Raw genomic sequence first — 21,859 nt, 5'->3', positions numbered from 1 at the left:
AGAAATCACAGGTAACACTAAAAAGCATGGCTATTATATACAAGGAAAAAACATAAACTCAATAGTAATCAAGAAAATACATAATAAAAGTATCAACACATACATTTGTTTACTTTACAAATGAAATTTTTAATGGTACCCTTTCTGTTGTGATGATACAGGCACTTACAAAGGGTTAATAGGAATATAAATTGCTTCAATCTTTCCAGGAGCAATTTTATGCATGTCTTAACAGCTTTAGAAGTGTTCAAAGACTGCTATGTAACAGACTTATTTCTGGATATATATCCTAAGAATACATTGAATAATTTAGTATTAATTCTAAGAGCAAAACTTTGAAAATAACTTACAGTAAAGTAAATGTGATATAATATTAGTGCTTTCTTTAAAATTAAATGATCAAATAATTTATCATGATCATTGTTCATAGTATTAAAAATCAAAAAAATTCTATAATGTTTGGTATGTTGTTAGATATATAGTATTGCTGTCAAACTCAGGTGCAGCCTCAGAATACTCTTCAGCATACTTTACATAAGGACTGTCAAACAGCAGAAGCTTTGTGAGAAGCTTTGTGGGAATTTCTTTGTCCCAGCTGAGTTAACCATCTCATTTTAAATATACTCTGCACGTGTTCACTAATAAAAAGTGTAATTGGAGGCCAGAGAATGGCGAGTCCTTTGTAACTAAGCTGATTGGACAAGGCTCCATGAAAGAGGCAATTTTTAAACTGGGTCTTAGCCAGATGTCTAAAACGGTGAGTGGAAATATAATTAGAACCAATATGCTATAAATAAGGCAACTTCCAGGAATTAGCAGGACACTTCAGTATCCTGTAGAGAGAACACTATGAAAGGAAGCAAAAGACTCATTATAGAAAAGTAAAAGACTTATGCGTAAGCTTTAAAACAGGATGCCAATTTGAGGACTCTTTAGAGAAAAAACCAAATGCACTCTTCAGTGTGAAGCCAATCTTCAAAAGCTAAATAAATAAATAGTTTCTATTACTGATAATCATTATTTTGATAAGGTAGTTATTAATACAAATCACCTAAGCAAGACCAAAAACATATCTGTCTTCTATAGTGAATGGTTGATTCTATTAATAATTATAACAACAGTCTTTTTCCCCATAAAATTGTCAACAACTCATATGTATGCAATATAAACCACTGAAGATTAGAGCATGAATTTCTCTCTAATCTTTACCCATATATCCATATTGATAAAGAACCTGTGCACACTTTGTTTCTCCTACATTAACACATCACTGATCTAGGAGTGACAAGTATTGAGGTCTAGAACTCACCTTCATTGGTTTCTATGAAAACTATCTATTACCCTAGGGATAGTTAGGGATTCTATTTCTCTTGTATAAATATCAACTTATCTAATTCTCTTTTCTTTAGTGGCAAGAATTATTTCTTTTTCTTTATAACACATCAAAATCAAACATTCTAGGTAGGAAATATTTCTTCAGTAAGTATTGTATGTGAAGTATGACCTCAAAAGCTCAATGTTTAATCTTCTGTCCATAGAGTATTAAGAAGCTTCAGATTTCTGGAGCTGGAAAACTAGATTAGAAAGGCTCAGTGTATCTAAAAATATTAGGCTCAGTATATCTAAATGACAGAGTAAACTCTCCAATAATCTCTTGGTACCTAGAATGCCAAGTTCCAACATAAGGAGGAGGTAAGTCTCAAGCAAACAGGATGCTTCCCCTTAATGTATTTAGAACAGTTTTAATCTTGGAAGGTACTAAAACTAAGCTAAGAAGACTCCAAAGAGAAGAATGGAATGACCCATATATTTTCTGTGAAACAGCCAGAGATTTGTCAGGCTCTTAATAAAAAGCCTAAAAAACTATAGATGCATGAAGAATCTGCTAGGACTGGCTTTCATCTATTAAATATCTATTTGGAATAATATACATGACTTTAACCTGTCAAAAGCTGTGCAGTGAAGGTAGCTATATCCAACATTGTGATATGTTAATATATGCTGTAGTTAAGATTCTTCATGCATCTATAGTTTTTTTTTTGTTGTTGTTAATGAAGTAGATTTAAAATTTATTTTTATTGTGAAGAGATTAGAGAGATTTATGGATTCATCTAATCCAGCCTCCTGAGACTGTATGCTTATTCTTTTTATTATAAAATTAGTTAAAAAGAAAGGGTAATGTAGGGGGAAAAAAGGTAGTTTCCTCTGAAGAGTTCAAAATTTGCATGCACATTATTGAGGTAAACTCTAATTTAGTAGGTTTTAGCTTTTGAGTACTTGGCTAACTATAGCTATGGTGCTTAAAAAGAAAGCAGCATAGAGGTGATATATAGTTTGTAAAATTTATACCTGTTATGTTTTAGTAATGTTCTTTATCTAAATTCTCAAAGAAAACCAAAGGTGAACTCTGCTTTTCCCGCGTTCTTCCTGCTCCCTGTGGATTTATTGCACTCCTTAATAAAGTGTTAGCACATAAGCTTTTACCTCAGGCTCTGATTTCTAGGGTATTAAACCTAAGATGGTAATTAAGATTAAATTATATAGCAAGAGCAGAAGTGGAGCAATATCTTCCTATTATTTCATTTTACAGAGACGTTTCCCCATTAAATGCCTAGACTGGGAACCAGGGCCATTTCTTTAACTCATCAATTTATCAGGAAAGATACATGGCCTTCTAGGCATTTATGATAGCAATTACCATGCTTTTTGTCGGCTGACCATTTAAAACTACCTTGTGGATCATTAAAGATATGTCTCAGGGGTTTTGTGCATATTTTGAGTACATTACAAACACAAAGACCCATGTAGAGGTAGATCATAGAAGAACACTAGGCTCTTTTTATGATGTCTTAATGTTGTGCTGCTCCTGTTAGTAACCTAAATATTTGGCATGGTATTTAGAAGTATATTCAGTTATATACCAAGAAAATAATGTCAAGTAGATGCTTATCTCATTAGCACAATACATGCAGCTTGGAAAGTAGCGATATAGAAAATATAGAAACCTCTGAGATCTGTTATCATATTTCACAATCTTTCATTCACTTTTTGAGACTTTTTTCAGTCGATATGACTTTCATAATAACTATGAGTAGTTGGTCAGAGGAATCTTATGTACCTAATATCTAACTTCATGGTTTCTCTGCGTATTTTTATCATTGAGGTCACATTGCTCACTGTAGTTTGACAAAGATACCTGGAGGGCTGAATAAAAGAGAAGCAGATCATGTGGTTTTTGTAGTATGCTGGTTACTATTATGTGGTTTTAAAATAAGTGAAACTAATAAATGTTATATAATTTACTCAGTTGATTCTTCCACTGCATAACGCCCTGTTTGTGTCCCACATACTATGCTTGTGTAGGGACTAAGGGAAAGCTTCCCCTCTACCATCTCTAAAGTATCACTGAAATGACTGACAATAGACAGAGTAATCAGAGAAAATGGTATACACATTTATTTATGAACACATGGACAAAGGAGTTATGCAAATATGAGACTCACAGAAGGACCAGATGGCTGAAGCTTAAATGCCCTCTTCATGGGGGAGAGGGAAGTGGGGGAGGGGGCTATAGACAATTTAAGAAGGGTAGTAAATAATTTTTAAGGGGAACGAATGAGCCTGGAACACCAAACAATGGTTTAGAAATGATTCTCTTTAGAAGCTTAATAGGACTTACAAGTTATGGAAAGGTGAAGGGCAGAACTGCATTGTGAACAAAGGTTGTCATATGTGGATAAGGGCTCTTAGGTAATCTCTCTGAGCAGCCCAAAGAAAAATAGATAAAAAGTCTGTCTGGGAATAGTGATGACTTTTATTCTATTCTCTTCTCCAGTGGTTAATCTTCCCTGGTTATTTGATAAAATTTCTAGGGAGGGGCTCTTAATACAATTATAATTTTTTAAAGCAATTTCCTTCTTCAGATAAGGAAATTCCAGAGAAAGCCCCTCACTATCTTTGGTAGGTGAAGAAACAAGAGAAGATTAGAAAATTAGGCAGCTTCTAAGACTTTCCAATTTCTTTTAATTCAGAGTTCTCAGAGTGACAGAGCAGCATACTTGGGGATATCATTCCCTGTGCCCAAATATTTGTGATGCTTTTTTTTTTCCTACCACAGGCATACTAGCAATTTAGTGACTTTTAATTCGCTTAATTTGTAGTCGTTCTTTTATTGTTTATGATAAGACTTTCAGTCAAGTTGAAAAGACAGATATGTAAACGAATAATACAGAATGATATTTGTATGTATCCATACATCATATATGTATGTGTATGATATATATATGTGATATGGCTGGATACATATTAGGAGCATTATTGGTGTAAATTTAGCAGAGATGAGGAAGTAACTATTTCTGAGTGGAGTATAATGTCATTTGAGCTGCCATTTGAAGTTCACTAGATAAAAATAAAAGACAGGTAGTCCATGCAAAGGGAACAGCTTTGCAAAAATTGAAAATTATGAAAGAACATGACCCAGTGAGCCATCTCTTTACAGTTGAACATTGCTGAACTTTAAGAGGATAAAACTGCAGAAAGATAGATGTCAGTAATGGGCAGTTAGGCAGATGTCACATGGCAAACGTTGATTGTGTCTTTCTGGGAAATTCACATTCTATTCAGTATGTGAGAAGAAACCAGAAATAGTTAAACAGAACCAGAGTGGTGGAATAAAATAAAATTATCAAATTTGAATTTTTATTTTATTTATGTTTTATTATATTTATTCTTTTTAATTTCAGAATATTATGGGGGTACAAACATTTTGGTTACATATAATGCCTTTGCCTCACCCAAGCAGAACTACAAGCATGCCCTTCCCCCATACAATGCATTCTGCATCCATTAGTTGTGAGCTTACCCACCCCCACCATCACCCTCCCACCTGTCTGACATCCAATGAATATTACTACCATGTGAGCACCTTAGTGTTGAACAGTTAGTACCAATTTGATGGCGAGTACATGTGGTTCTTATTTTTCCATTCTTGTGATACTTCACTTCAAAGGATGTGCTCCAGCTCTATCCAGTATAATATAAGAGGTGTTAGTTCACCATTGTTTTTTGTGGTTGAGTAGTATTCCATGGTATGCATATACCACATTTCATTAATCCACTCATGTATTGATGGGCACTTGAGTTGTTTCCACATCTTTGCAATTGCGAATCATGCTGCCATAAACATTCAAGTTCAGATGTCTTTATTATAGAATGTCTTTTTTTTTCCTTTGGGTAGATGCCTAGTAGTGGGATTGCTGGATCAAATGGTATTTCTATTTTTAGTTCTTTGAGATATCTCCAAATTACTTTTCACAGGGGTTGTACTAATTTGCAGTCACACCAGCAGTGTAAGAGTGTTCCTATCTCTCCACATCCACGCCAGCATTTGTTGTGTGGGGACTTTTTGATAATTGCCATTCTCACTGGAGTTACGTGATATCTCATTGTGGTTTTGATTTGCATTTCCCTGATAATTAGAGATGTTGTGCACATTTTTATGTGTTTGCTGGCCATTATTCTGTCTTCTTTTGAAAAGTTTCTGTTTATGTCTTTTGCCCACATTTAATGGGGTTGTTTGATTTTTTCTTGTTAATTTTCTTAAGTTCTATATAGATTCTTGTCATCAGCCCTTTTTTGGATGTGTAGCATGCAAATATTTTCTCCCATTCTGTAGGTTGTCTCCTTGCTCAAATGATAGTTTCCTTGGCTGTGCAGAAGCTTTTTAATTTGATCAGGTCCCATTTATTTATTTTTGTTGCTGCTGTGATTGCTTTGGGGGTCTTCTTCATAAATTCTTTGCCTAAGCTGATATCTATAACAGTTTTCCCAACATTTTCTTCTAGGATTCTTATAGTTTCATGTCTTAGGTTTAAGTCTGTTATTCATTGTTAGTCGATTTTTGTGAAAGATGGGGATCCAGTTTCAATCTTATGCATGTGATCATCCAGTTTTCCCAGTACCATTTATTGAATAAAGATGAATAATATTTCTTTGATATTCTTCACTTTTTAAAATGATGTTAATGAATAGGAAAACCTGAGACAGAGATATGAGTATGCCAAAGCCTAGGGCAAATGAGTTTAGGGCCACAAATTTTACTTTATACAATGCTCAGATGATGATGATGATGATGATGATTATAAGTGCTGTATTACAGTGAGTATCTCCTATATGAATGCCTGAGTGTTATAATACAAAATTAAAAGCAGTGGATTTTTGTGAAAAAAATTGTATAAAGAAAGTGCATATTTGAGGTTGTCTAAAAAATATTTAGGAAACGTCCAAATGAACACTATTTAAAACTCTATTAGGAGTACATTTTGAAGGAGATTGTCACATATAATAACATGTTTAAGAAACTAAGAGAAGCCTATATTAAATCCTGGTAACACCAGAAAAAACAAATAACAGATCATTAGTGTTCAGAGGTTTTCATTCTTTATAATTCAAACCTTGCTCTGAAATCAAGTGCTGTTTGGCCTTGTCAAATGTTTCTAGTTAAAGTCCATCAGAGTTTGGAGCCAACAGCTTGTACATAGCTTAGTAAGATGAAATATTTATGAAAACCAACTATTTACTTAATTTCTGCAGAATTAATAATAAAACTTATGAATGCTAAAAGACTGTCAGGTATTTCACTTAGCAATTCTCTAATTAAACATTCAAAAAAAAGATTGTCAGGTATTGAATTCAATTGAAATTTTTAGTGAATTCCTCAATCAGGGTTAGAATATGCCTTCTATTACTTTCAATATTTTTTTCTGTCAAATATTTGGAATAAGATTTACTTTAGTACGGTTTGAAACAGCAACAATAGCATAAGAAATTGCATGCTCAAAACTCTATTTTAACATACACAAATGAAACCTCAAGAAAACAAGCAAATATTAAAATGTTAGAATATACTTAGGAGAGATTTTCAAAGAGAAAGATACCCTAAAGAATTTTACTCTGAAACCTGTTTCTAACAAATGCCATCAGGAGGAAAGAAGGCCATCTGTCTAAGTGTTTGCTTGTTAGAAATTTGCAGATATTTGCTTGTTAGAAATCTGCAGATACGTTTGCTAAAAGTAATTCCATTTTTCTTGTAAAATAACAAAAACAATTTTAATTTTTTCAGTTTTCTAAGATATTAAGGTGGCAAAGTCCCTATGTTTTTGAGCTGATATAAGATATAAAATAAAATGCTTTGTTATGTAGCTCTTGAGAGGCTATTGCAATGCCCATTAGTTTTTATACTTAGTATTCAGGCTGCATTTGATGTTGCTTGCGTTTTGTTTCTTTGTTAAGAATGAGTACTCAAAGAGTAAATTCCACATAACATGGTTGTTAGTTTTAATGTATGTTATCCCATATTTTTGGATTTTCTTGGTTGAAGATTCAAAATAGAATATGCAAAAATTCTCAATTGTTTAACATAAGAATTGGGGGTAGTATAGTTAGACATTTTGATTGATAATAATAAAAATCCAAATTTAAATATTGTCACAAAGACTGGGGAAACTCACCAGGAGATTGGATGAGCACTGCCTTCTTTGCATGTCCTGGAGAGTGTGAACCCTTGAATTGACTGCAGAGTTTAAAAGAAATGTGTGGCATGTGAGTTATTTCAGAGGGAGATCAAAAATGTTGTTCTCATTGCAAAACCAGACACTTGACTGGAATATAGAGGAAGGAAGGAAATATTCAGTCATTTTCAAAGTGCAATAAAGTTTATTGTAATTAAAATAGAGCAACAAGCCTAGGACTGTGCTATAAAGGAAATATTTAATAATGAAGAAGATTATTCATTTTCTATTATTATTTAAATTTTAATTATCATTAAATCTTTTAATGAATAATCTTATAACTATTTAAAGGCCTTAGTGAATTATTGTCATTGGGGAAAAGGTCTTCAGCATGAGACTTAGGTGATCAAAATATCTCACAAACAAAACTATGAAATTTTATAGCACTTTTTTCACATTAAACTTCATTCATTTTTAAGTTGACATTCACAATGATATATTTGAGTTGATACAGAAATGGAAAAATAGCTTGTCATCTCCACCTCCACCTCCACCGAAGAGCTAATCCAAGTGATTTCTGAAATAAAAATTTTCACATAGGACACTAGGTTACATGTCCAGGTCAAGGTATGACTATTTAAATGTAAAATTTGATTTCTACCATAGCTTTTTTTTTTTTCCTGACATAGGTCAACGCTGAAGCTGAGGTTATAACAAGGTGTTCACCAATGTTATGGATTCAGATTAATATTCTCAAGTAGACTGAGAGTCCTTCCCTAATACCACAGAAACAGCCAGTGGGTTAAAATTAGCGGGAACATAATTTATTACCCAAACTAGGACATGTTTAAGTTTGAAAGGAGAGTGCCACACAGTAGCATACAAGAGCCCACTCCTGGGTGCTTGCAAGAGATGATTGTGTGCATTGACTCACAACTCCAAGTTCAATGGTAGGTAGGATTGATTGCACCAAAGAAATCTGTAGCATTTCAGAACTTTTATTCCTGGAGAGCCAGATAAACTTTTACAGAGCACTTGTGATTATACAAGACAATACTGGAAACTGGTACTGTCTCAGACAAATGCTGACACATAATCACCCTATTTAAAATTGAATTTATATAGCTTAATTATCAACATTTCATTTAAGGCATTGGTAAGGGAATAAAAGCACTCATTACATGAAAAGTTCTCTGATGGTCGACGGGTATTATATAAACAACACACTATGATAAATGAAAATGGAAAAGTTTAACTTTGGTTTTTCAAGGCAAGATTCATAAAGAAGAGATGCAAAACTGGGATGGAGGCTTACAGCAATAGTTGTTCAGTTGTTTCTAGAAAATACAAATGCTTTATAGCAGATGTAGATCAGGATTGTAACTTGCACAGCTGAGGTTCTAGGAAACACTACCGCAAGGCCCAATATCTAAATTCCAGATAAGCAAGCAGGCTGATCTGTCATATGTATATATATATATGAGACAAACAAATAGGAAGTTAGAGGAAAATCAGCATTATACAAGGAACATAAGTCTCAAGTTTGCTCCAACACTTAAATCAAAACTATCATTCCAGAACTCACCTCCAGTAACCAGTATTTCTAAATATCTTGTGTTGGGCAAATGAAGCATCTTGTTCAAAACTTTTTTTTTTTCTGAACTTGCTGGATATGAAGGTATCTATATAACTTCATGGAGAGAACTTTACTATTATATATTAAAGTTCACATGTACCAATTCATATGACTCAATCAAGAACAAATGAAATTATTATTCTTCTCTAAAAGTTTTCAGACTGGAATATAGATAATCCTAGAAAAATGTGAAGAAATTTCTAAAGAATTTGATTCACAATCATTTTAATATTTCAATTATTAGATGGTCAACTTCCATATATGATTTTTTCATGAAACTGCCTTATAAAGCCTACATTCACAGTTTTCCCATTTTTATGGAAGAAAAATATAGTCTTCATACAACGCAACTTGGCTGATGTAATACCCAGGGATATTAAAATCTCTTCAGACAGTAAGCAAAGAGATAATTTGAATTTGGAATATTATTTTAGGGAATATTTTTAATTTAGTAATCAAAACACCATAAACCCATTTGGTTTCATGTCTTCTGTTATATTTATTTTTGTTGAGTTTGAAGCTTGGCCCATTTTGTGATGTTCCAGATACAGAAAAATAGAATAAACATAGGTTAGTTTTAAAATAGGACTGGGATATTTTTCAGGACTGTCACATTTCTCAAAATACATTAAAATTTTTATATGATACCTCTCAGATTTAATCTTTATTTTAATAAGAAAATTAAAGGCTTTTGTGAAATCATGTCATCACATATTTATTCCATTTACAGCCAATCCTTATCTTATTTCACCTTATACAATGTTTAAAATTTTTCTTCCCTTATTAACAAAAAAGACTTATTAAATTATAATTAAATATTTACAACTAAACATATATAAAAACACACATTGTTTTTTAAAATTATTTAAGAGGTAACCAAGCAAAAACATTTGAAGACTATTCATCCAATCAAACCTGGGCTGACCCCATGGGAGTGTCTCCAGTCAGATGACTTCCACTTCATATCTCCTCTGTATACTCACTGTGGATGGTAAAGTTGATAGCATCATGTCATAGCACCTTGTCCCCCAGAATTTTTGACTGAAGAGCTTGCTACACTATGAACAAAAATTTCTCTGTCATAGAGATCAGTTCCCCAAAGGCAATCTGGGTTATAGAGATCATATAAAAGTTGAAAACTGAATGTGTAGTTGTGCTACAGACTGTGCCTCATAACCACCTTGTGAGCTATGAAATACACAGTAGCTCAGGATTGTCTTCTGAGATCTGCATATTTCTGATGCAATGCCTGGTTTAGAAATAATCAAAAATTGCATGAAATAAGTAAACCCATATGATTCTATTTCTGGAAATTTATCCTAAGGAATTAGAGATTTACACAATGATTCACACAATGATTATGGCACAGAAATGTTCATATTGCATTACTTTCATTAGCAAAAATTAGAAATTCCTTAATATCCAACAGCAGAATTATTGAATAAATTAATCTACTGTCACAAAATTATTTGAGCCATTAAAATCAAAGTCTCAAATAATAATTGAAGTTTGAAAATACTTAAAATATAATGCTATGGTAAAACCTCAAACTTATCTCTAATACAAATCAGTTGCATCTTTATGAAAAATTACAAAATCATAGAAAATATACAGTCATGAAATGTTTATAATCATGTTTGATGTTATTAGTATTGTTTTAAATACCCTTTCCTATTTTACTCTTTTCTATTTGCTATTTACAGTGTATAAATTCTGCAAACCTTTATTGCACTTAAGATATATATTTAATAATTTGAAATAAACATATATTTCAATTAATTATACAAATTCTGCCCATTAATTTATAGTCAAGATGATGCATTCTAATTATGCATTCTAACAGTATTCAATATACTTCAGACACTCAAATAAGCACATTTCATGTTGAAGGCTATTTAATTATGTAATGACTTTTAACAAATTAGTAATATAAAAGTATCAAATGCAAATGTATTATGATATCAATTTAATAATCTTTGTTCTTACAAGTATCTCATGTTCTAATAACATATGTATGCAACCATAAAGAAAATGGATTTTATTATAATTGAGAAGCAAGCCAATGATAAAATTTATAGGTTTTACAAATAAAGTATAACCAAAATTTATTAAAATTCTATCCTCTAACTTTCATTCTTAGGCAACAGTGCTCTATGAAAAATTATCTGTGAGTTGTTAGTGAGCATAATGACTTTCTACTGGGTTGTAGCAAATATAACAAGTACTACCCATCTGAATGCCAACTAGATTTTAACTTGAAATCTGAAAGGTCACGTGCAAAAATGGTACATAGCAAAGTCAAAGGCAATGCATATATACATATGTGTGTGTGTGTGTGTGATTTCTTTATGTGTTGTATGCCATTCCATGTATTGTGCTTTCATTGTTTCTATTTATGTCCTCATATTTTATCACTAAAATCTTTCAAAGATTATAATAGATGTTATCACAATATAAACAATAAATATAATTTCCCAAAACTTTCAAGTAAAAGGAAATTTGGCCATAACTTTATTTCATATAAATATGTAAGTGCGCATATGGAAGTAAAACTCAATAGAAATCAAGCAGGTGGGAGGGAGGTGGAGGGGATGGGTAAATTCACACCTAACGGGTATAATGCACACTATCTGGATGAAGGGCACACCTATAACTCTGACTCAAATTGTACAAAAGCAAATTATATAACCAAAACATGTGTACCCCTGTAATATTCTGAAATTTAAATAAAAATAAGTGCATGCATGCTAATTTTTTGAAATGCTACAGTTGATCAATTTTGAATAGACTAAATTTGATTTTACCTAGCAACAGATGTAAGAAAAATGAAGAAGAAAAAACTAATATAAAAATGGAATGTTTTTCCATATCATCAGAGTGTATATTCTGAGCAAAGAATATGATATAAATGCAAAATAAATAGGTAAAGAAAAGCTTTGAAAGATTGTTAAATATATGCAGCAATTACAATTGAAACATTTTAGACCAATGAACCAGCCTTCTCACTCTACAGCTATGTGAACTGAGTTCCCAAAGGGATTTTACAAATGTACCATCTTTACAATCCTATTGCTCCTCATCAATCATCACAAACTCATCAAAACATCAGGCGTAAAACAGTGACAACAAAAATGTCATAGCAGAGAATGTTAATGAAATTAACTATATTATGCATTACAGCATTATGAGACTAACCAAAAGACAAGTAATAGTTAAACTCTAAGCAACAAACAATAAAAATGCTTTATATAGCCTAAACTGTGTATCACATCATCTAGTTCACAGTCTACTTCTATCAAATTCTCATAGCAAACCACAATCTACAATACACACCAGTGGCATTAGTACAATGATTGGACGAATAAATTTAAATGATAACACTACTCATATCTTAATGTACTTTTTTTTCCCCTGAGATTATTGTTCATTGATCTTATAGTCATTGTAAGGTCTTTTATCATCTTATGATATGTAATATTTGCTCAGTATTGGGACTGTCACATGATCTATACATATACTTCAGTATGCACGTTGTCAAGGATATTGCTTAATCCATAATGTACTAAAACAAGACCAAAACCTAATAACTTTTACCTAGAGAGTGTGAAAAGATAAAGGGGACAATTGTCTACCACACTCATTATAATTGAAATTAAATAAGAAAACAAAAATATTATGACAAAGCAGAATATGGATAAACATATAATTGCATGTTTCCTAAGCCTTTAAAACTTTAAAAACTCGATTAAATTCCATTTTTTTCCAAGTTTCTTCAGAAATGTCATTTAGATAGTGAAGGAATCTCTAGCTCTTCATACTTTATCTTGCAGTAGCTCCCCTACTCCACCTTGTGGCTATGATGACATTGATCCCAAGGCTCACTGTGACTACCAGTCCATGTCAGAACTGTGTTTCTGAGGTTTGATCATAGTTCCCTTCATTTTTACCTCATCTACTTAGGCATCACCAATTTTGTTCTCAGTTGCTTTGATCATAGACAACTTGGAAGGATCCAGTAGTCTTTATCTTTGGTTAGGATAAGATCCAAACTCCTTAGAATGGTCCATCAGATCTCTAATTTCTACATCTTCACTACATTTTCAGGTCACAAACTTCTCTGTAATTTGTTCTATGGAACTAAATTGATTTCAGTTCCTCATTTTGTTCTTTTCCTTCTGATTCAATTTAGTCTTTTCCCCCTACCAGTTATGTTCTGCATTTCTTCTTGGGTCCCTACCTGCTACTCCCTACCTCCTACATAGTATTCTGCACTCTGTACAAACATCATGTCTTGAAGAAAACCTTTTTTAACATATGTGTTTATATTAGATAAGTCATCTTAGTGCTGCTATATAACTGTAAAAAATATACATCATCATATTGATTCTACTCTATCGCATTAGTATCTCACCCACAAAAATATAAGACTCTGAATGATAATGAACATGCCTGTTATATTTATATTCCTATAGTCCCTGCCTCATAGTAAATTTTGGTACAATTTATATGACCCGGTAGTTCCAGACTCTGAAGGAACTGTAGAACCAATGAGCAATAGGTAGTACTAAGCCTGTCCAGTAAATACATAGGACTGTTTGGTATTTGGTAGCTACTTCTAGAAAAGAACCTATTTTTAATCCTCTTTAGACAAGTAATTGAGGCAGATCCTTGATTTTGATTACTTAAATGTTAACTTTTTGAGTTCTTTAAATATTGTATAAATCCGATATGATTCACAAAGTGTCAACACTGAAGATACAAAGACCTTAGTGAAGTGACTTTGGTTTTTGGAGTTGTTCTAGGTATTCAAGATTGGTACCGAAAGGGAATCAGATGAGGTAGCATGGGAGAGTGGTTTACGTAGACATATAATGTACAACTTAATTCCAGTAGACTCTTGCTGGCTATAATTACCTTTCCAATTATGTTGAGACCTGTCTTAAGGGTGCCACCTGGAATCAGACTCTTTGATACAGGGTAAATTTCTTAAAGTAGACAGTTTTGATAACTTTGGATAAGGAAATGCTTGTGTTTATCTAATTCTTAATGCTTCAAAATTGACATAAAATAGTTTTCTTGTCTTGGGGACATTGTCAGAGATAATACACATTTTGAAACACAAATCTTCAGAATGGCTTTTTAATTATTTTTAAAAATTTTTAATTTTTTACATTTTTATTTTTTTATTTATGGCACACACAATTGTACATATATAAGGAGTACAATATGATGTTTCCATACATGTATAAATTATATAATTATCACCTCATAGTAATTAGCATATCTATCACCTTAAACATTTTATTTCTTTGTGATGAGAACATACAAAAACCTTTTTCCAGCTGTTTTAAAAAATATACCGTATTGTTGTTGAATAGTCGTCCTACTGTGACATAGACCAGCAGAACTCATACCTCCTAACTGTAGCTTTGTACCCCTTGACCAACCTCTCACTATTTCCGCCTCCCTCAGACCGTTCTTATTCTCTAGTAACTGCTATTCTACTCTCTACTTCTATGAAAACATTTTAGATTCCTCATATGAGTGAGATCATGTGGTATTTGTTTTTCTGTGCCTGGCTTATTTCACTGACATAAAGTTCCATCCACGTTGCTGCAGATGACAGGATTTAATTCTTTTTTATGGCTGAATAGTATTACAGTGGGTGTATACCACATTTTCTTTAACCATTTACTCACTATGGACATTTAGGTCAATGTGTAAGTGTTCCCTTTTCTCCACACACTTGCCAACACTTACTATCTTTTGATTTTTTTTTTCATAGTAGCCATTCTGACTGTAGTGAAATGATAGCTCATTGTAGTTTTTATTTTAATTTTCCTTATAATTAGTGATATTGAGCATTTTTTCATACACCTCTTGGCCATTTGTATGTCTTTGAGAAAATCAGGCATTTTTCCCATTTTGTAATTATTTGTTTTTTATTGTTGATATGAGTTCCTTACATTTTGAATATTAGTAGCTTGCTAAATGTATAGTTTGCAAATATATTCTCCCATTCTGTAGGTTGCCTATTTGCTCTATTGATTGTTTCTTTTGTTATAAAGGATTCTTTTAGTTTGACGTAATCTTATTTGTGTATATTGCCTTTTATTGCCCATGCTTTTGAGATTTTATCCAAAAAATTATTTTCTAGACCAATGCCATGGAGATTTTTTACTACATTTTCTTCCAGTTATTTTGTAAATTTAAATCTTACATTTAAGTCTTTAATCCATTTTGAGTAAATTTTTGTGTATGTTCAGAGACAGGGATCTAGTTTCATTCTTTTGCATGTATATATCCAGTTTTACCAATACAATTTATTGAAGAGTCTGTCCTTTCGCCATTGTGTATACTTGGTACCTTTGTCAAAAATCAGTTGGTTGTACATATGTGGGTTTATTTCTGGGCCTTCTATGTTCCATTGGTATATGTGTCTGTCCTTATACCAGTACCATGCTGATAGGTTATGATAGCATTGTAATCTGTTTTTGGTATACTTAAAAATGATTAAGGTGGTAAGTTTTATGTTATTGTTTTTTAGCACAATTTTTAAAGAAGTTTTTTAAAACCAAGCACAAGGAAGGGATGCCCTCCCTCTCAATCTGTGAATATTTTTCTGTGGGGACACAGGTCACTACCACTGTATCATCATGAGTCTGCAGTTGGTGTGTTATCATTTTTCAGCACCAGAGGGAGCCCTAAGCTGAGGTTTGCCAAGTGTGCTCTGGTGGTGTGTTCCAGAGCAGAAGGCCTTAAGAGGGTCATCTGTCTAAGTCCACCACTTTCCCTCTGGGGATGGGGTGGGTCTAGATGCTCCACCCATGGTAGCCAGTCTAGGGTCAGGCACTGCAGAGCTGTGCCCTGCTCTGGACCTCATTATGGAGGGCCTGATACTGGGCTCCAAAGCAACATCTTATGTCTGCTTCCTCTCCTTTCACCAGGAAGACAATGTCTCTCTTCATGCTGTGCTGACTGAGGTTGGGAGATGGATGAGGTGGCCATTCTTGTGGTCACCACGGCTGCTATAACACTTGATCACACCTAAAGTCCATGGCCACTGGGACCAAGGCACCCTGGTGTGTGCCTAAGGCCCCACACAGCTCTGGCCTTCCTGCCACTTGTGTTCACTTGTGGCCTGGGGTAAGATAGTGAGGACTGAAACACAAAACCATCCTTCTGGGGCCTTGAGTTTTCATCTAGTGCTAGACAAGTCCAGATGCACTGTCAGTAGGCCCTATCCTGGGGTCAGGGTTCATGGGCTTCTGCCCAGTACTGGGTTTTATTCTGACTTTCATTGTGGTGGACCAGGCACTGTGCTCTACATCAAAGCCCTGTACTCACTTTCCTGTCCCTTCCTTGAATGGGCTTTGTCTTTCTCTGAGCTCTGCTGCTAGGAGTTGGGGGAGGGGTGAAGCAGGCAATGTGATTCTGTCCTTCCTACTGACTTCATTCATTTTTTCTTATTTTTATACTAATACCAGATACTATAATTTCTCATCTGGTTTTCTTAGCTTTTGTGAAGGTACTTTTATGCATGGATAGTTGCTCAAATTGATGTTTCTGTGGGGAGATAATCACTGGGGAGTCCTATTTGGCCGTCTTGCTCTGCCCTTTCTTTCTGACTTTTTAACCTTTTCATAGACTTAAAAATATTATACTATGTCCTGTTTCTTTTTTTTCCTCTCTCATAAACTGTAATACCTTTATGTACATTTTACAATTAGCTTAAGGAAAGTTTCAAAATGTTATTTTTTACTATGTAGTGTTTAGGGATATCTTACTTCCATTAAACATAAAATAAAACAATGAAAACAAAAACTAATGCAAAAAACTTTCATGTTTACTATGAAGCAATTCAAAAAGGAATCTATCTTATTATTGTTCAGGAAATACATATTTTAAAAATCAAGAAAAGAGAAATTCATGTATGAAACACAAATGCAGATAAGTGTTAGTGTAAAAGAAGATAATAAGGGGTTTCTCAATTTTGGTTTTGTTTACTTAGTTATTGTGACCCAGTGAATGTTTACATGTATAGGATTATACTTCTCATCTTTTACTTTTTCTAATTCCAAAAGCCCTGTATTGTTTCTTCTTTTTTTTTTTTCCTGAAGTATTATTTGAAACTTTTTTTGACTTGGATTTCCGTCATTTTTTTAAATTCTAGTTTTTATTCTCAGATAGCATGATATATCTTGATTATGGTACATTATTTTTGTTTTATTAATTCAAGGTTCTTGAAGTTTTAAAACTTGACTACAATAAAAAGCAAAATACTAAATAAAAGAAAATATTATGAGGATAATTATATATGTCCTTTTAAAATTAAATATAGAAATTAGAAGAAATGAATTTTTATGGAAGATATTTTGATGAGACTGGATAGCTCTGTCTAATTACTCCTTTGTTTTACAATAGTATGGCTACTTGCCAAATATAGATATTAAATTTTTAATTAATTAAAATCAGGTAAAATTTAAAAATTAGTTCTTCATTCCTCATGCTCAATAAATCCTGTGGCTAGTAGATAGTGCATTAGATAATGCAAACCTTTGCATTATCACAGAAAGTTCCCATGTACAGAACTGATTGGACAAAGTAAGGCAACTAAAATAGTTGGGAAGCAATGGACAGTTTATCTGTTAAAGAGCATATGTTTGTCATAACATTTGGGCTTATCAATAACGTTCTCATTTTTCAGCCTGTTAATGTTTAAATTACTAAGGATTTTATTTAGAGAATTGAGGTTCATTTAAAACAGGGTTAACTTAGTGGTATTTAGTGCAGTCATTTACTAACTGGTACCCATGTGATCATCCAAGGAGTAATGTGTCACAGATTGAATTCTCTCAAAAAATATATTATGTCTTTTCAATGAGAATCTCTTTGGTCATGCTTAAATTACTTAGGGTAGGAGCAGGTCACAGTTAATTTAATCCTTTATCTTTCAACATTTTTGATAATACCAGATCTTTTAGTAATATTTTTACCTTGAAAGTTCAATAATTTTTTTACTCTACTTTTTCTTTTCTTCTGGGACTTATATCCTTCTGACTGTCTTAAAATTTCTACGTGGTTTTTAATATATTCTTTCTATACCCTAAAGAGAGAGTCTTTACCTTCATGAAATAGAATAATTTATTGGACAATTTGTAGAGAATCATTCCATCCTAAAGTGAATACTCAACTTGAGAATTGTTTGAGCATTTGTTTTTTTCAGCATTAAATTGCTAGGTTGGTATTCTCATCATTACACTTTGGTAAATTTATTGACAAGTAAATTTAAGAATAGCTATGAACATCTAGTTAGCTCAGATAGCTTATATTTGATAACTACATGTTTATAGTTTTAGTAAGTAAAAGAATTGCTGTGGCTGTCATAGTACAATTTTAATCTGGATATAAAAACTTAATTCAGAGGGTAAATTTAGTGGAATAATGTAAAAGGAAAGGAAGAGTGCCAGGGATAGAAATTCAACAGGATCTCTGTGGTTAGAGTAAAAGTAGATTGCTATATTTTAAACAAAAATGTGTGATGATTAAACTTTCAATTCTACCAAATCTATTTATTTATTAAATCAAAGGAAATGCCCATTGCCTTTTTCAACTTACTTGTCTTTTATATAACATAGTTAATGGAGCAATAATTCTTAAAATATACTTACATAGTCTTTAAATTATGTGTCTAGTATACTTTCATAATCCATAAATTGTATATACAAATATTTATGTTGTTTTACTTTGCTAGTGTTCACACAAGTCTAGGTTTAATATTTCTAATAATTCAACTGAAAACGTAGTCTCATCAATTTTTAAAAGTCTAAACAACAGTCATACATGTTATAGCATACAAATATTGAAAGAATGTGAATACAAATTCAACCCATATTTTTTTTCACAATTTTTGGAACTGCAATTGTTTTTATAGACTTTTGTTTTTTCTCACATTCAAGTTTATTGTATTTAATTCACAGTTCCTCTTTTAAACGCTCAGGTTAAATTTTGCCAACATTGAAGACAATCTTTTGTGGGGGGGGAGGGGCGCAGTGGGGATGGGTGGGGTGTGTGTGTGTTCTTCTACGAACCATCCTCTTTGTGGCATTATCAGAGGTAGCAGTATTCTTAATGGTGTAACAGTTGTTTGCACACAGTCCTTAATCCACAAACTATACTTTAAACAGAATTCGGACCTACCACTTGAAAAAATGATAGAATTAATTTAAATTACTTCATATATTTTCAGAGATGAATATCTGAAGTATCAGTATACCTATCGAAAAAGGGCTAGACTTACTTTTTTAAAGCTTCAGAAATAAAACTTTTGATTTGAGGTCAAAAGAACGGAGTTGTGATAAGAGACAGGCAGAGAATGAAATGAACTTTAGTAGTTTTTGTGCAACTGTGTCTCATTTTACAAAATAAATATATTCCTCAAAACGTGAGAAATTACTTTTTTAAAAGTCTTAGTTTAGACATACTATTAATAGCAAAAACCCACTTTTAAAAGGCAACTGTGTGTGTGTGTGTGTGTGTGTGTGTGTGTGTGTGTGGCGGGCACGCACATATCTTTGCTCAGTGCTTTGCATGTAGCCAGAAGGGGACCAAAACAGCTTTAGGGGAAAGTTTATAAAGTCTTTCTGTGTATATCCAAAATTGAAAATTCAAATATTAATCTTGAAAGAGCTTTTATATGGCTTATATATTAAAGCACTTGTATATTGACATTGACATAGATGTGACATACTGCCTAGAAGGTGAGGATGGTATTGGGAGAGATTTTCATAGAATTTCAATATCCAGGATGTAAGCTCCAAGTTTGCAGGGAACATAGTGTTCCATGTTTTGATCACTAAAATGTCTCAACCTCTACAACACTGCATTGTGCATAGTGAGTGCTCAGCGAACATTTGTTTAATGAATGAATGGACAATATTTATAAATGATCACCCTACTTATGTCCTAGATTATAAAAATGAGAATACAGGCAGTTGTAAGTTACTTGTCTGAGGCAGGTGGTGGCAAAAGCCTAATATGTGAGTTCTTAAGGCAGTGATATTGTCCTTCAATAAACTATTTTACTGTTAAGTGCTAAATGAATGATTAAAGTCAACATGTAACCAGTTTATATATCCTAAAAGAGAATTTCCAAACAAACATCGTATATTCTATATATTTTCTTACATAAACCATTCTGTGATTTACAGAATATTTCTACATGAGGTCAGAAAATAAGGTAGTGTCAATATTATTATGCAGGTATTTTTATCCACTTAATAAACTCTTCATAAATGCCTTCTTTCAGCAATATGCTAAGCAGGTGGGTTATAACTGGGTACACATGATTGTCATGGTCCCTGTCCCTGGACATTTCTTTTTGTGACAGAATCAAGTAAAACAAAATAAAACAAAGCAAAACCCAAGGAAATGCATACATCAGCAAAATAAATTTGCCTTGTGATAAGTACTTTAAACAAAATAAATGGAGATTAGGGGGTTTGGAGATGAAATGAATTTGTCGTTACAGTGAGCAGATGAGGCAATTTTGAGGAGGTGACATTTAAGCTAAGAACTGACAGTTGCAAGTTAAACTTAAGAAGGGACTTTCCCCCATTGGGATAAAGTCTACAAAGACACGCATGGATGATACCGGAAGAGGGGCAGAAGAAGGGTCACTACATCATTGATGTACATGATCAGTAGAGTTGGAAATGCTTGCATCTGATAGCGAGTGCCCACTTATGAAAATGTAGACATTCCTTTTCTGTCAAGTAATTGTTATGCAGCACTCATATTTTTATATTGTCAACCAATATTTGGAATGTTAAAATAACTGCCTATTATAAAGCAAAGAAATATAATTTTGATAATACCCAAACAAATGCAGTAGAATTTATATAAGTTTGACTATGCTTCTATTTTCTATTTTATTTATTTATTTTATACATGTTTCCCAGGATAGTCCACTGGTCTTACAGTCTGACAGGAATGTAACAGTGAATGCAAGAAATCACATGGGGCAGTTAACTGGACAGCTGACAGTAGGTGAGTGTTTTGGGGTAAAGATTGCTCCTACCATCTTACTGCATTGAAGACTCTGTGCTTGTTTTAATTGGGAAAAGTAAAAGTGTGTTTTTTCTATGATATATAAGTTGACATCTCATGACATCCCAATTATCTTGCACATGATTTGATGTGTCATAAGGCTAGATATGGTTTCCTCTATTTAGTAATTATTATTCTTATCAATGCCTTATTATGAGACTGAATTACACTTACTTTGCTGTTCATTACTCTTGAATTATGAAATTTGCCATTTTCCTAACAAATGTTTTCATAGTATATGTTAAAGTATAGTAAATAGACTTAAACAAACATATGAGGTGATATAACATCATGAGGTCTATGTATACTTTTTTAGGGAAATAATTTCTAATGAATATCTGTTTATATAAATAGAAATTTTATAAGTTGAATACAAGAAATGTTAATATTTATCAGTTATTCACAAACATGATGTTGAAATTAACAATACTCTAGGTTTACAGGCTTTAGAAGTTATAGATATAAGTTAATGATAAAATATTAGTTTTTCTCATATCAAATATTTTAATTTATAAATTTATGTTATATTCAAATACAAGGAGTTTGACTCAATTTTTTATAAGAAGGCAGATAAAAAGCCACTTGTAATTATGTAAAATTATGCAAA

At 32.6% G+C, this 21,859-nt stretch overlaps 1 protein-coding gene across 3 annotated transcripts in view; it reads left to right on the top strand.

Moving 5' to 3' along the window:
* Nucleotides 1–21,859, top strand: part of SGCZ (sarcoglycan zeta) — a 229,309-nt gene that overhangs the window by 135,706 nt on the left and 71,744 nt on the right. For all 3 annotated transcript variants that reach the window (XM_045535358.1, XM_045535359.1, XM_045535357.1), the window contains one exon: nucleotides 21,105–21,192. In XM_045535358.1, coding sequence (XP_045391314.1) covers nucleotides 21,105–21,192 — 88 coding nt within the window. The remainder of the gene's footprint in view (nucleotides 1–21,104; nucleotides 21,193–21,859) is intronic.

This window comes from Lemur catta, chromosome 22, assembly GCF_020740605.2.
Source record: "Lemur catta isolate mLemCat1 chromosome 22, mLemCat1.pri, whole genome shotgun sequence".
Lineage (NCBI taxonomy): Eukaryota > Metazoa > Chordata > Mammalia > Primates > Lemuridae > Lemur > Lemur catta.
Note: the sequence above shows the minus strand (reverse complement) of the source record. Positions and strands in the feature narration are given on the sequence as shown.